The 13,652-nt window shown below is 51.3% G+C and overlaps 1 protein-coding gene across 1 annotated transcript; it reads right to left on the reverse strand.

Moving 5' to 3' along the window:
* Nucleotides 1–1,278: 1,278 nt before the first annotated feature.
* LOC135903688 (aminopeptidase Q-like) lies at nucleotides 1,279–3,675 on the reverse strand. Its single transcript, XM_065434033.2, has one exon. It carries the CDS (start codon nucleotides 3,665–3,667, stop codon nucleotides 1,484–1,486), a length of 2,184 nt encoding a protein of 727 aa, XP_065290105.2. The 5' UTR covers nucleotides 3,668–3,675; the 3' UTR covers nucleotides 1,279–1,483.
* Between the last annotated feature and the right edge of the window lie 9,977 nt (nucleotides 3,676–13,652).

The raw sequence follows: 13,652 nt of genomic DNA on the forward strand, positions 1-13,652 counted from the left end.
GTATGCGATCCAACCCATTTTTATTCTTCTGTGAATTTCCTTCTCATGGTCAGGGTTCCCTGCATGTGATTAGTTGACCTAGGTAAGCGTACTCCTTCACAGACTCTATAGAGGCTGACTTGCGATCCTGAACTCTTGTTCCCTTGTCCGGTTAGTTATCATTATCTTTGTCTTCTGCATATTAATCTTCAATCCCACTCTTACACTCTGCCTGTTAAGGTTCTCAATCATTTGTTGTAACTCGCCCGCAGTGCGATTCAACAGATGATTCAACGCACCATAACTCATGTCGCGTGTAATATGCAGCTACTTGGCGACACGCTTCCGTAGACACGCTGAAGTCCGCTTGGCTGATTTTACTAGTAGATTTATTTATGAGCATCTCCTTTGAGACGAGATAGTGGCTGGTACCACTAAGCTCGTTATTTTCACGTTCCTGCCGCGTCTTTGTCCCTACCCTTACAAATCGTGGTTTGTGTCAACAAACCATCAGATCCTAAAGGTATTCCACTGCTCTATAAAAGTAACGTTTCTTATTATATATACGTTTTACCCACCCACCTTCTTTACACCACTAATCTTCCAGCCATTCTTCACTATTATCCCGCCGTAGATTATATCTCCTTTCCTAAAGTATCCCAAAATTTAAGGCCTCGCCGGTAAGCTTAACTACGTGCTCATTTACCCCTGTGTGCATACTGCTGCACGCTAACAAGACACGCCCAATGGTTTCTGTACTATCTCCGCGCGCTACGCATGGATAGTCATCGGAAAATTGTCTCTCACAACGCCGCGTTTTCAGGCAGCCTGATATGGCTTCGATCAGTGAAGCACTGCCCTTGAAATTACCATTTTCCTTTTCGTTTCGGTCTTGTATAGCTGGGGGCTCCCCAGAAAGAAGCGCGCCTTGGGGATTACTCTTGTTAGCTTGGAAAGCACGCTTTCACAGAGAGTCGGCCGCACGGAAACTCAATACCTGTGAACATTCTGATTAAATGAGACATTTAACGAGCATAGAACTGCTGCATGCCAACGCGAACGATTCGGTCTATAGAGCGGTACGTGATATATCCAACACCATCTACCTTAGAGCGCACATGCATTGGCATAAATGGAGATTTGGTTCTCACCCTGTCACGTCTTCAGGTTATTACCACGTCTATGGCTCGTAAAGGGTAAAGGTGCAGTGAACAGTAATGTTATGCACAGTATATAATCGTAAATAATCTGCAGACGCACTCGCAACAGTTTTGCGAATAAAATGAGCAACTCCACATCTTACGTTCAGATACATATATGACGGGGCTCTCTGAAGATCTTTAACGCAAGCTATTTCCGCATACCAAATCTGCCCCTACACCACCAACTTCAGCGGCTGCCTTGCAACATTAAAAGTTCATTTGTAATCAACTGTCACGAGTTTCTTCGCCGTGAGGTCTGACGATCGAACACCGCACACGCCAGTGCTCATATGCCTGCCGACTTAGGGCCGCGGTGGACACGCGTATCTGAGGTAGGCGCAGCAGTGGGTGACAAGAGATTCGTGCAAGAGGGCTTTCGCGGATTCTCGCTGCGGTCTCACATTTCCGACCAATGCCCGAGAGCAAAATTTCACGTTAAAGGCCCTCCAATCGAGCACGCCTCCGGCCTTCCAAGCGCCCAGCCACTGGTAAGGGATATTAGCGGCCAGTTCTAGGTACGTCATCATAGGCAGCCAGGCGTCTTCAGACGGCAAGTACTTAATAGCCTCGGCAAATTGGTTCGACGAGATGCGCCCACTCAGCGCCGCGTAGAAGAAGTCGTCGATGAAGACGGCTCTCTGGACAGGCGTGAATGCGCTGTGGTCCTTATTGAGCTGCTCTGTTATGAGCGCCATGTCCAGCGGGGTGTACAAGACGCGAAAGTATCCGATGCCGTCGCCGTTAACAATGATCCAGTCCTTCGGAGAAGTGGCGGGAACCTCGAGCATCTGAGACGTATTAGCCATCCAGGTTACAAAACTGGGCTCCTGCCTGCCGCCCCTCTGAACAGTCACCGTCATGGGCAAGGCGTGGCGTGAAGGGTAAGAGAAACGGGTCAGGTCCCGGAATGTCTCCTGCTGCACTGCCAGAGACGTCGCGTTGGTGCGACGCGCTGTAAGAAGCGGGTAGGCTGGATCTGAAAGCCAAGTCGACAGGTTCTTCAACAGGTCACATGTGGGATCGAGAGTCCTCAACACGTCCTCGGCGCTCGCCGTCTTGTACTGGAAGGTCTTTAGCAATCGGGTGATGCCACTGATGAAACTCGCGGACGTGACACCGTTTTCGAACATACGCAGTACTCCCACAGACTTCCAGACAATCGTGCTCGCGTACTCCGGCAGCTGTTGAAGAGCGAGAGCGTTCTTGATCGGGGGTTGCGGCTCCCTGTAGGAACTTTTAGAGGTGATTACACGAAGAGCGACGAGCTCATCGATACCCCAAGTCGGAAAGAGAACTCCCAGCACTCTGAAGCTGTGGTAAACGGAGAATGTGACACTGAGCCAGCGATAGCCGTCGTCCGGAAAAACGACGACGGCGTCCAGCCACATGAACAGCACTTGGCTTACGAGCGAAACGACGCAGTTGAATTTATTTTTCATAAATCCTGCAGTCAATGAACAGACCCGCTTCCTGGCCTCGACAATCACTACACACCACTTGGATGACACGAGCTTGCCCACGGTTGTGACAGCAACGATGTGAAGCTTCTTGCAAGGAAATACAAATTCGATCTCTTTTTCGCAGACGGTCACAATTCTATCGGCAAGTTCCGCGAGGTTTGACAGTCCCGGAGACCAGAGGGTTACCTTGCCTTGAGTGACGCTGCTTAGGTTGGTCACGATCAGCGCCAGTTGGTCCGGCGAGATTCTGATGGTTCTCTGGAAGGCGCACAGCACCCGGTCGCCAATGCCCACGTCACTGCAGCTGCTTTTATCTGCCGATGAGATGGCAACGAACGACTTTGGCCTAACCACGCGTACATCAAAAGTGGCCCTTTGGCTTGACAAATCGAAGCAAGGGAACATCTGGCGAGCGCTCCTGAGCTTGGCGAACGTCCACACTTTCACAATCTTGGACGAGTCGCCAGCGTCCGGATAGCTGTCAATCAGCAGCAAAATATTTTCTCCTTCCTTCTTCATGATACCGCTGAAGCCGATGGTGATGTTGTAGCGGCTTCCGGACAGCAGCATTCTGTAGGCCAGCCTCAAATCGAGCATCCCGGCGTCCTCGTCTGTGAAGAAAGCTACGTCGATGTCGTTTCCGCTGTCATCGCGCAGGACGGCCTTCTTGATGAGCAACTCGCTCGAGTGCATGGTGATCAACGACGTGTCGCGCACGCACTCCACCACGAGGTTCACTTCGCCGGTAAAATATTCGTTATGGAAATTCGGCTTGATTTGTAGGTCGTAATGAATCGGACGAACGGGCAAATCTGCGTCCCAGGACAGCATGTCGCCCCGTAGCTTGCCGTGTACCGCCCTGCGACGCACCGGAAAGGCTAATAAGACGATGGTGAGAACGGCCAGCGGCACGACGATGGCGCATGTAGTGCACTTGATCGCGCTCCACATTTTTCCCCTGAGCGTAACCAGCCTATGATCAAATAAACTCGACTGCGACGACTGCGAAGTGTCGGCAGCGGCCATTTCTTCTTCTTCCTGCCGAAAGCTATACGGGCACTCACGTGATGAATTACTCATTCCGCAGAAACAGAAATTCTGCTTAGGAATATAATTCGCAACCATCACCATAGAAATCCTTCTTTTTTTCGTTGTTCTTCCACGCACAGTTCTCAAATTAATTTAGTTCTGGTACCTCCAGACGTTCTTTAATTTGGTGCGCAGGCTCTTTTCCTTCTTTTCCATCCGCCATCCGAACCATGACCGGTGCCCCACTGCTAAGCAATATCCATAACGTTGTGCCCGAGACTTTCTGCGCCCAGTGGCCATTATATCTCAACAGCATGCGTGACTGCGTGTGATATGTTTTCTTGTTGTTGTTGTTTTATTATCCCTTACTATATGGTAGGAGCGTAGTGACGCTTCACAAGCGACCAGCTTTTCAAACAGTCGGCTTAGAAACCAACCATCCCATTCTATTATTTTATGAACGACGACGACAGCAACAATAGGACCCGTATTCACAAAAAGTTATTACACTCTGTCATATGTAAGTGATGCGAGTCGCCCCTAGAAGATCGGAGCGGCCACCAAGCTCCGTGAACGACGAGGAAGACAACGGGTGCACGAGCACGGCAGCGCGAGGGCGCGCTCGCGGTGTTCGATCCAGGCGGGCAGCAGCTCCGAGCTCCTGGGCGGAACGAGGCGAGGGTTCTTGCCAGGCGAGACGTCCGTGGCAAGGTGCGCAGGACCCCAGAGCCGAGCGTGGACGTCCCAGGGCCCCTGCTGCCAGTGCTCGAGACGCTGGCTGACCCGAGGGCCGCCGGTCCCTGAGCTGCCACACCTGAGCGTGCCGAGCAGCGTTTCAGTCCGGCACAGATGTTGCTGTGCTAGACGAGGTCCTCACGTGTGACCGCCGCACGTGGAGGGCGAGCGGTGCACGAGCTGGGCACCGAGGTCGTGCTGGACGTGCGACTGTAGCACATCGGTCGCGAGCGGCGTCCGAGCCAGACATCGAGGACGTGTGGAACAAGGCGTCCCCTGGCTGCTGCCGCGGCGGCTTCCGAGCGTGCCGAGCCCGAGAACCGTGTTGCCCATGGACACACTGACTGCAGTTACGCTGTCATCAACTCTCTGTATATATTCATATTTTAAAGGTTGCTTTGAGTTTTATAAACGCACATAAATGACTCTCTGTCTTTCTTCCGCATCACTGCGCACTAGCGAAAGTGCCGAACAGTCCTAATCACCACACACTCGAGCAATTCACAAGGGCGGGGGTTGTCTCTACGACGGCAAGCGAAGGTATAGCAAATGAAGTTGCCTTGCGGAAACTTAGATCTTGCTCAATGCAACCGATAGTCATATTATCGGACTGCACAGCAGCACTCCAGCTACTCCAGAGAAGATTTCCGCAGCACATTTGCCTAAATCAGTCTTTACGCAGCATCAAGCATCTACGCTGTTTAATATTTTACCTGGATATTTTACCAGTGGCTTCCATCACACAATCGGCGTGTCTGGAAATGGAGATGCAGACGGTCTTGCGCGAAAAGCACTAACGTACAGACCGACGGTGAGAGTAGCAGAAAGCATCCAACGTGTATCAATGACGATCATTGTTAACCACTTTCACTCCTTCGTATCCCTACCATATCAATCCCGCGCGAACGAGGGACTTTGCTGATTGGCAGCCTGCTTATTACATCGTATTCGCACCCAGACAGCGAGAACACCAGCGTGGCGACAAAAGATAGGACTGTCGCCCTCACCAGCGTGTCGTTCTGCCACGCTCATGTTGTTATAAAACATTGCGCTAGAATGCCCAGAATTTGTGGAAGAGCGCGAGAATACATGACGGACTGAAAGATAAAAGTTTCACCTTGGAGTAATTGACCTTCCCTCAAGACCGCTGGATTTTAAGGAGAGAGGCGTTTCGCTCCCGCCTCCCCTCCCTCCTTGAAGTTTTTTTAGACTGCTCTATTCAACGAATGATGAAGTTTAGAAACTTTGCCAATCGAGTAATGCAGCTGATATCCCATGGTATACGTAGTAAACTGTGTGCTGCGATGAACTGCGTGCTCATATGCATGTTTATCTCCGCATGCACGGTAAAAGGAGACGCTCGGGTGAAGCAATTTCCAGCATGCCTTTGCAAAGCTAGAATGTTTTTGTTGTTGTTGTTGTTGTTGTTGTTGTCGTCGTCGTCGTCGTCGTCGTCGTCGTCGTCGTTGTTGTTGTTGTTGTTGTTGTTGTTGTTGTTGTTGTTGTTGTTGTTGTTCAATTACCTGGCGACACCAAAGTTGACATTCTCAAATTCCCGAGCTGTCCAGGTTTTCCCTACGTTCCTTTGCAAAATTCTCTGAGTGACACAGAACGTTATGTCAAGACGGCCGGACACCACGTCGCCCGACGCTGTCACTATCTACTAAGCATGCTAAAAAAAATTAAAATACGACTTAGTCCAGTTTGAACAGTAAGAAGTAGCGTTCATTTTATTCAAAAGAAATAAGAAGGGGGGGGGGTTAGTAAAATGCACAGCGAATAAAATATATTTGTAAAAACATGGCAAAACTTATTACAAATCCAGTCGTACATTCTCAAATACGAATGAAGAGGAGATGCATGAAACAACAAATATTTTCGAATATGAGCTATTTCTATAAACTGATAGCAAGCTGATTGCTATGAGGCCCGAACTTCGTCACAAGTAATATTCTCTCTCAGCAGCTGGAAAGTCAACCTCAACTGTCCTGACCTACTCTCAACCAGCGCACAACGCCTCAGTGTTGCGTTTCACTGCTTTAAATAGTTTATTTTGGTTTGGATGAGGGACACCGGCATCTCGGCCTCAGCCAACACTTTGTTTTTTGAACTCAAGCTTCTTGAAAGAAGCGGCGGCGCGCTCCCTTTCTCGTTCATTCCTCAATGCGTCGGTCCTTTCTGTTGTCGTCCTCCTTCCGCCACGCGTTCGCGTCACGGACAATTTGAAGCATTCTCTTGGTCAGCTATATAGTCAACGTCCAATTTTTCGGACTCCCTAGGGGCCGCAAAAACGTCCGAAAAACAGGCAGTTCGAAAAAATGAATGCATGTCTCCTACTGCCCTTAAAGGGCCCCTCACCAGGTCTGGCCATTTTCAGCTGACAAGCGCAGAGCATGCATTGCTTGATAACGATCGTGTCTGCAAAGTATTACGTCGCTACGCGCCGCGGAAAGATCTGAAATTTCAAACCAAACGCCGTTTTTCCTTCTCGCGGCCGCCGCGCTCCTAGCCGAAGGCTGACGTAGTCGCCTCCCTGCGCCTACGTACTCGAGTTCGCAGTGTGACGTCGCTCGTGGTGACACGTGACTTCGAGAATTATTCAAGACAACATCTGTTATCTGTGCGATCTGTTGCTTGAATTGACGAATTGAAGTTTAGAAAAATAATAATACACACAAACGGAATGTCTGCGTGTTTTTTTTTTGTTTTACTTCGCACCGAAGCAAGAGAGATGTACTTCCGCTTCGTCTACTTGTTCCCACGGTCGTGCGGTCACGTGCGCAGGTGCCGACACTATGCCATCTTCTAGCATGTTTCGGCGCGTGATCATGCTCTGCGATCCACTTGTTCCGTCTCAGTCTCAGACCGAGTCCAATAACAAAGACTTAGAAAGCATGCAGCGGGCAATTCAGCAGCTCGCTGAAAGCGTGACTGTCCTCCTTAAAAGGATGGCGTCCCTGGAAAGTGCACAGGCCGCGTTAGCTACGGCTAGACAGCCTTCGAGGGAGCCCCGTCGGGCACCTTTACCCGCAAGCGCCGTCCCCGTCAACAAGACGGTGGAATGGCCAATACAAGGCAATCACCATGGCGGTCAATCCCAATAAGTTGGTTGTGTGGCAGTGGAACTGTGCCAGTTTCCAACGGCGCAAAGCTCCGCTGCAGCAATTCGTTTCGGCACAGGCGGTAAAACTGCACGTAATTCTTTTACAAGAAACTCTCGATGACGCGCCCATCTTCCCGGGATACCGGGTTGTATCGATACGGGAGGGAGGAAAGCGTGGTTTAGCAACCTTGGTCGCACGGAAGTGCTCCTTTCAAGTACACAAATTACCAATTGGCAAAACTAGGGCGGAAATCATTATGGTCGAAATTATCCCTAACAATTGGCTTAAGAGCAGTGTCTTCCTTTTAAACATATACAGCTCCCCGTCGGATCAACGGCAGGCATTCGCCACGATCATGACAAAGGCGGTGGCCCTGAGCAAGGGAGCCGCCATAGTGATAGCGGGTGACTTCAATGCCCCCCACAATGCCTGGGGATACCCCCGCCAATCCACCATGGGCAATCTCCTTGTCCAGGCAGTTGCTGACTGCTCACTGGAATTGATTACGGATGCTCAATACCCGACGCGAACCGGCACGTCGGTAGTCCGAGACACCACTCCGGACCTGGCGTTCGTCAAGAACGCCCCCGGAGCAGGATGGCGAAATTTGCAAGAGAACCTGGGCAGCGACCACTTCATTGTGGAGATTACCCTAACGATTAGCACAGCCCCTACCAGGGAATTTAAAGTGACGGATTGCGATGCCTTCCGGAAAATACGGAAGGCGGACCAGACCGACTACGATAATCTCGATAGTCTGTTCACAAGACTACAGAAGGACGTACAAGCTGCGACCAAGGTGGTTAAGACCGACCTAAAGGTAGATCGTATGGACGCGCGCCTTGCACACCTCCTAGAAGCCAAAAACTCCATCCTGCACCGCTGGAGAACGCACAGACTCCACCGCCGGCTTCGTAAGAAAATTGCGGAGCTCAATCGTACAATTGAAACTCATTCCATCGAACTGTCCAAACAACAATGGAATGAAGTGTGCTCCTCGGTTGATGGGCAGATGAGAACGGGGGGCAAATGGAACCTGCTCAATCTCGACGATTCGCAAACCAAAAGCAGAGACTAGCCATCGATCGCATAGTTCATAATCAAAAGGCGGCGGGCGTATTTGAACACGTCTTCTTGCAAGAGTTGGCCGAAAAGTATCTTCCGCTGGGCCACTCCGGTGACGGGGATTATCCTTGTTATCGGGGGGGAGCAGTGGGGGAGCTCGACGCCCCCTTCGCGGAATCCGAAATCTGGGAGGTGCTCCAAACGCTCAACGGTCGCTCTGCACCGGGCCCGGATGGCATCTCCAATAAGCTTCTCCAGAACTTGGACGAACAATTAGTTGCGCTGCTCACCGGGGAGGTCAATAAAATTTGGGAAACGGGCCTAGCCCCCGACTCCTGGAAGACAGCCTCAGTGGTGCTCATCCCGAAACCAGGCAAACCTCTTGGGCCGGAGAACATGCGGCCCATCTCGCTCACGTCCTGCGTGGGTAAGGTGGCCAAACATGTCATTCACAACCGTATATCTAGGCACATAGAAAATAATGAGTTATTCCCTCACAACATGGTCGGCTTTCAGCCGGCACTCTCCACACAGGACGTCATGTTACTTATAAAGAGGCAAATCATTGATGTCGACACTAGAGACACTCGGGGCATCCTTGCTCCAGACTTGTCCAAGGCTTTTGATAACATCTCGCACCGGTTCGTACTAGACGCCATCTCAGATCTGGGCCTGGGGCCACGATTCCATGCGTACGTTAGCTCCTTCCTCAGGGATCGCAAGGCCACTGTCGAAATAGGGCAAATCAAATCAAAGGAATTTACATTGGGAGCGAGAGGCACCCCGCAAGGGGCGGTCATCTCTCCCCTACTGTTTAATATCGCCATGAAGGGCCTCTCGGACAGACTGGCCACAGTAAGAGGAACGGGTCACGCCCTCTACGCGGATGATATTACCGTGTGGTGCATGGGAGGGTCTGACGCTGCAGTTGAGAGTGCGCTCCAAGAGGCGCTCGACATCACAGAACACTTTCTACTAGACACGGGCCTTAGTCTGTCACCAACCAAGTCCGAACTTCTATTGTATAGGCCCACCCGACGGGGGGTTAGGTGCTCCACAACCTTAGATCAAGTTCCCATAGCCCTCTATACAAGGGACGGACAACAAATTCACAGAGTGGATACCATCAGGGTCCTCGGACTCTTGCTGGAATCTCGCGGGGGCAACTCACAGACTATAGCCCGCATTACTTCGAAGACGGAGAATATGCTTCGGCTTATCCTCAGGGTCTCGAACCGCAGAGGGGGTTTAAGCGAGAGCAATCTACTCAGACTCTACCACGCGTTTCTGATGAGCCACGTTAACTATGTAGCCTCCGCGTTGCGCTGGTCTAAACGGGATGAGGCCAAAATCGACGCCCTCACGCGCAAAAGCATCAAGCGCGTGCTGGGTTTACCACTCACTACCAGCACCGCGCGTCTCATGCAACTAGGCATGCACAACACCCTATCAGTGGTTATCGAGGCCCAACGAGTGGCTCAAATAATACGACTATCATCATCGCGAGCGGGGAGACGCATCCTCGAATCCGTTGGATGCGGTCACCAGGAAATCACGGAGCGCAACGTGACCCTATCACCCATGGTCCGAGATACGTTCAAGGTAGATCCCATGCCCCGTAACGTCCACCCTCAATACAATGTAGGGCGCCGGGTAGCCAGGGCTCGTTCCCTGTTAAAAGCGACTGCTGCCACTCTGAATCTGGCATGTTTCGTTGACGCCGCCCAGTACGAGTGCTCTGATCACTATGCCGTAGTTTCGGTTGACTCCAATGGCACTCGCATTAATTCAGCATCCGTGCGGAAGGTTTCTTCAACAGTAGCCGAGCAGGTTGCTATAGCTATAGCACTGAAGGACCCTCTACGTTCCAACATCTTTACAGACTCCAGATCGGCAGCCCGAGCTTTCGCCTCCGGCTCGATCTCAAAGGAGGCGGCGGCCATCCTCGGCAGCGAGGGGGCTGCTGGTTTTCATAGCATCAAATGGTTCCCGGCCCATATGGGTATCAATGTACACTCTGAGCTTGTTAACGCCAATAAGTTGGCCCATGACTGTGCGCGAGGTCTTACACACCGCGGCGGTTCATGTGGACTCACGGGCGGCGACTTAGGACTGTACAGGGATTCGCTTCTCACCTTCCATGAAATCTTGACACATTATCAACTTGCTCGGCGGGCCTTTCCGCTACCACACCCTAAACTTAATAGACCACAATCGTCGGCGTTTCGCATGCTTCAAACGGGGTCATTTCCCTCCAGGGGCAGATTCAGTCACTTCGCGCCTAATGTAGAACCCCACTGTCCAGACTGTGGGAAGGCGTACTGCTCCTTGTCCCATATGCTCTGGCAATGCCCTGCGTTACGTAGCTCATCGCTAACCACTCTAACCGACTGGGAGGCAGCCCTTAAGAGCGGCGACCTCTCAGAGCAACTACGGGCTGTCCAGAGGGCCTGCGACAGGGCGGAGGACCACGATCTCCCGACCCCGACGTGGGTGCGGCCCGCGACGGCTACGGGGACTCCCTGAAAAGGGAGGTACCCTAACGCCGGTTCCTCAGGACCATTAATAAAGTTCTTTGTCTGTCTGTCTGTCCGTCCGTCTCAGTGTTCGTGTAGCACGGAATGATACCGCTTGTCATGGGCCCTTGTGCACAGCGCGCAAAATCGTGCGCTGCGCGAAACGATAACAGCTCCCGCGCAACGCTGCCAACGGAAATGCGCATCGCCGAAAAAAAAAGCAAGGAGAAAAAAAAAAGTGAAGGCGGGGCCCGTGACGTGTGTCACGCGATCCTCGAGGTCCGGCATGGGAGAACGCAGGGAAGGAATTTCGCTTGCGAATGCTAGACGGCACGAGTGAAGAGGGAGTCTCGCTATGCAGTGGAGCCCACCTGTTGAAATCATGGGTTCGCGGCACTGGAATATTTGTATCTCGGCTGTTAATAAGCTGACTTGATTTTTTGTTTGCGGTAGAACGCTCTCTAGAAGACAAGTAACAACTTCCAGCGTATAACCAAAATTTGCTATCGGGCCTGGTGAGGTGCCCGTTAAGGGCTCAAATCGCCACAGGCTATAATGGGCATGAAATAGACGGTAGCTGGCCCATGCCGTCGTGCAACTCATCCACGCTGAGGACGTTGCTGAAGCGAGAGACTTTTTCTCATCGAGAATGAGGAATATGGGATTTATTTACAGTATCTACATGAGGACGTTACAGTTCATCAGTCTAGCATGACTGAAAGAGAATGCACACCCGGAAGCTGCGCCACGGCTGCTTATAAACACTCTGTCCTCCCTAGATCGCTAGTATAGGGAAAACGGCCGTTCAACCGTAGACCAATTCGGAGTGTCCAAATTCATCGTAGCCGACCCGCCTTTGAGGAGGAAGGCTTACACATTCACTTCCACACAGGTTTCACTAACCACACTAAGGTGAGAGCGTTTTCGCCCTGAGCAGGCGCTTCTTGGTCCCAGAGTTGACCCCGCAGACAGTGGCCGCCGCGTCTGTCCATTGACTGACGACTTCTAAGACCTGAATTTTAAGACCCGTGAGACGGCACCGAAAAACACCTTCTTATAGGAGTTCCACCACTTCAAACAAACCATGACGGTGACGGCGAACCCGCTAACAATACCTGGTCCGTCGACTGTGTGTGGACATCCCGGTGCCGTTCGGTTGGGGACTGTCGTATTGTCGTCCTTACGATGTGAGTCGCCGCAGTAGACATCCCGGCGCCAACGGGGCGTTGACGAGGCGCATTGTTCTTTTCACAAAGTGAGTCATCGCAGCGGGCCGCGCAGAGTTCGACGGTCGCTTCTCCGAAGATTGCCAGCCCCCGCCGGCCGTTCGTAACAAGACACATTGGAAAAAGCTCTGAACGCCTACTACAGTTATTAGGCACATCGGTACTCGTACTGTGTCAGGAGATGGCAGGTGCACACGTGTATAATTAAGAAATACCTACTGTGTCCCGTGAAAATCGCCCCTTCCCACGTTTGTTATGCTTCACCGCAATACTTGGGCTTATGTTTTACCGCGTATATTGCTTACAACGGCGAAAATGACTTTCGAGAACCGGCATTATGCAATGCGTCGTGATTTCTGAGCTTCGAAGCCATTGGCGGTGATTACAAAGGCGGAGTCGGTGTCATTGCTGACAGCGACGATTTCAATGAAAAAACACGGCGCCATACGCCTAGAAGCTTAAAATAGGAAACGTCGAAGCAGCTAGGCCTACCGTTCGCCGCTGTGGTGGCTATGGCAGCCAGCGGATCTGCGTGCGAAAGCGCCGGTTCGATGTCGAGGTAATCAAACTGACGGCGGTGGTGGCTTTGATTAATGCCATTTCGGGAATGCGGTCACAGCAAGAAATCCGAAATCAGACGGCAAAGGGTTCTTGCGTCCGAAATTTCAGACGTTCTTACACATTGACTATATGGGGTACGTGGTGGTGCCGCGAAGCCGTCCGAATTATCGGGCGTCCGCAAAGTCGGTCGTTGACTTTACACTGACAACTCCTCCAGCCGATGAGACGGCGTCAAAGACGATTCGTTACGATCCCTTTCTATTAATAGAGCCAGCATTACCGTGACTCTTGTTCCCTTTCATTAAAATGATAGCTAGTTCTCCCTGATAGAAGCATAAACTCCCTGAGTATTTCCCTGAATATTTCCAGGCTATTCAAACTCCCTGAGAATTCCCGGTTTTCCCGTTGGTAGACACCCTGCGCAACCCACTCAGGGGGATCGGCCATGAATCGGGCGGTGCAAGGCAAAAAAAAAAAAAACTAACGCGCCCGTAGAATGCATCATCATCCTCCTCCATTACGATTTCGTGGCGGGTGCCAGAAAATCTTAATGTTGGATATATTATTATTAGCGAGGACCGGTGAATGGGAAAAAGCTTCTATTAATAAGAATATTTGTGAAATAAGCCCCGATTCTACTACCCTGCAACAATATACTGGCAGAAAATCGGGCATATATGCGTCTCTCTCTCTCTCCGGAGACGACCCTGGATCCGCGTCTGCTTGCAAACCAATTTTCTTCCCGACTATTTGGAATATCTTGCAATATTTTCTC

The sequence above is a fragment of the Dermacentor albipictus genome, chromosome 1, assembly GCF_038994185.2.
Source record: "Dermacentor albipictus isolate Rhodes 1998 colony chromosome 1, USDA_Dalb.pri_finalv2, whole genome shotgun sequence".
Taxonomy (NCBI): Eukaryota; Metazoa; Arthropoda; class Arachnida; order Ixodida; family Ixodidae; genus Dermacentor; species Dermacentor albipictus.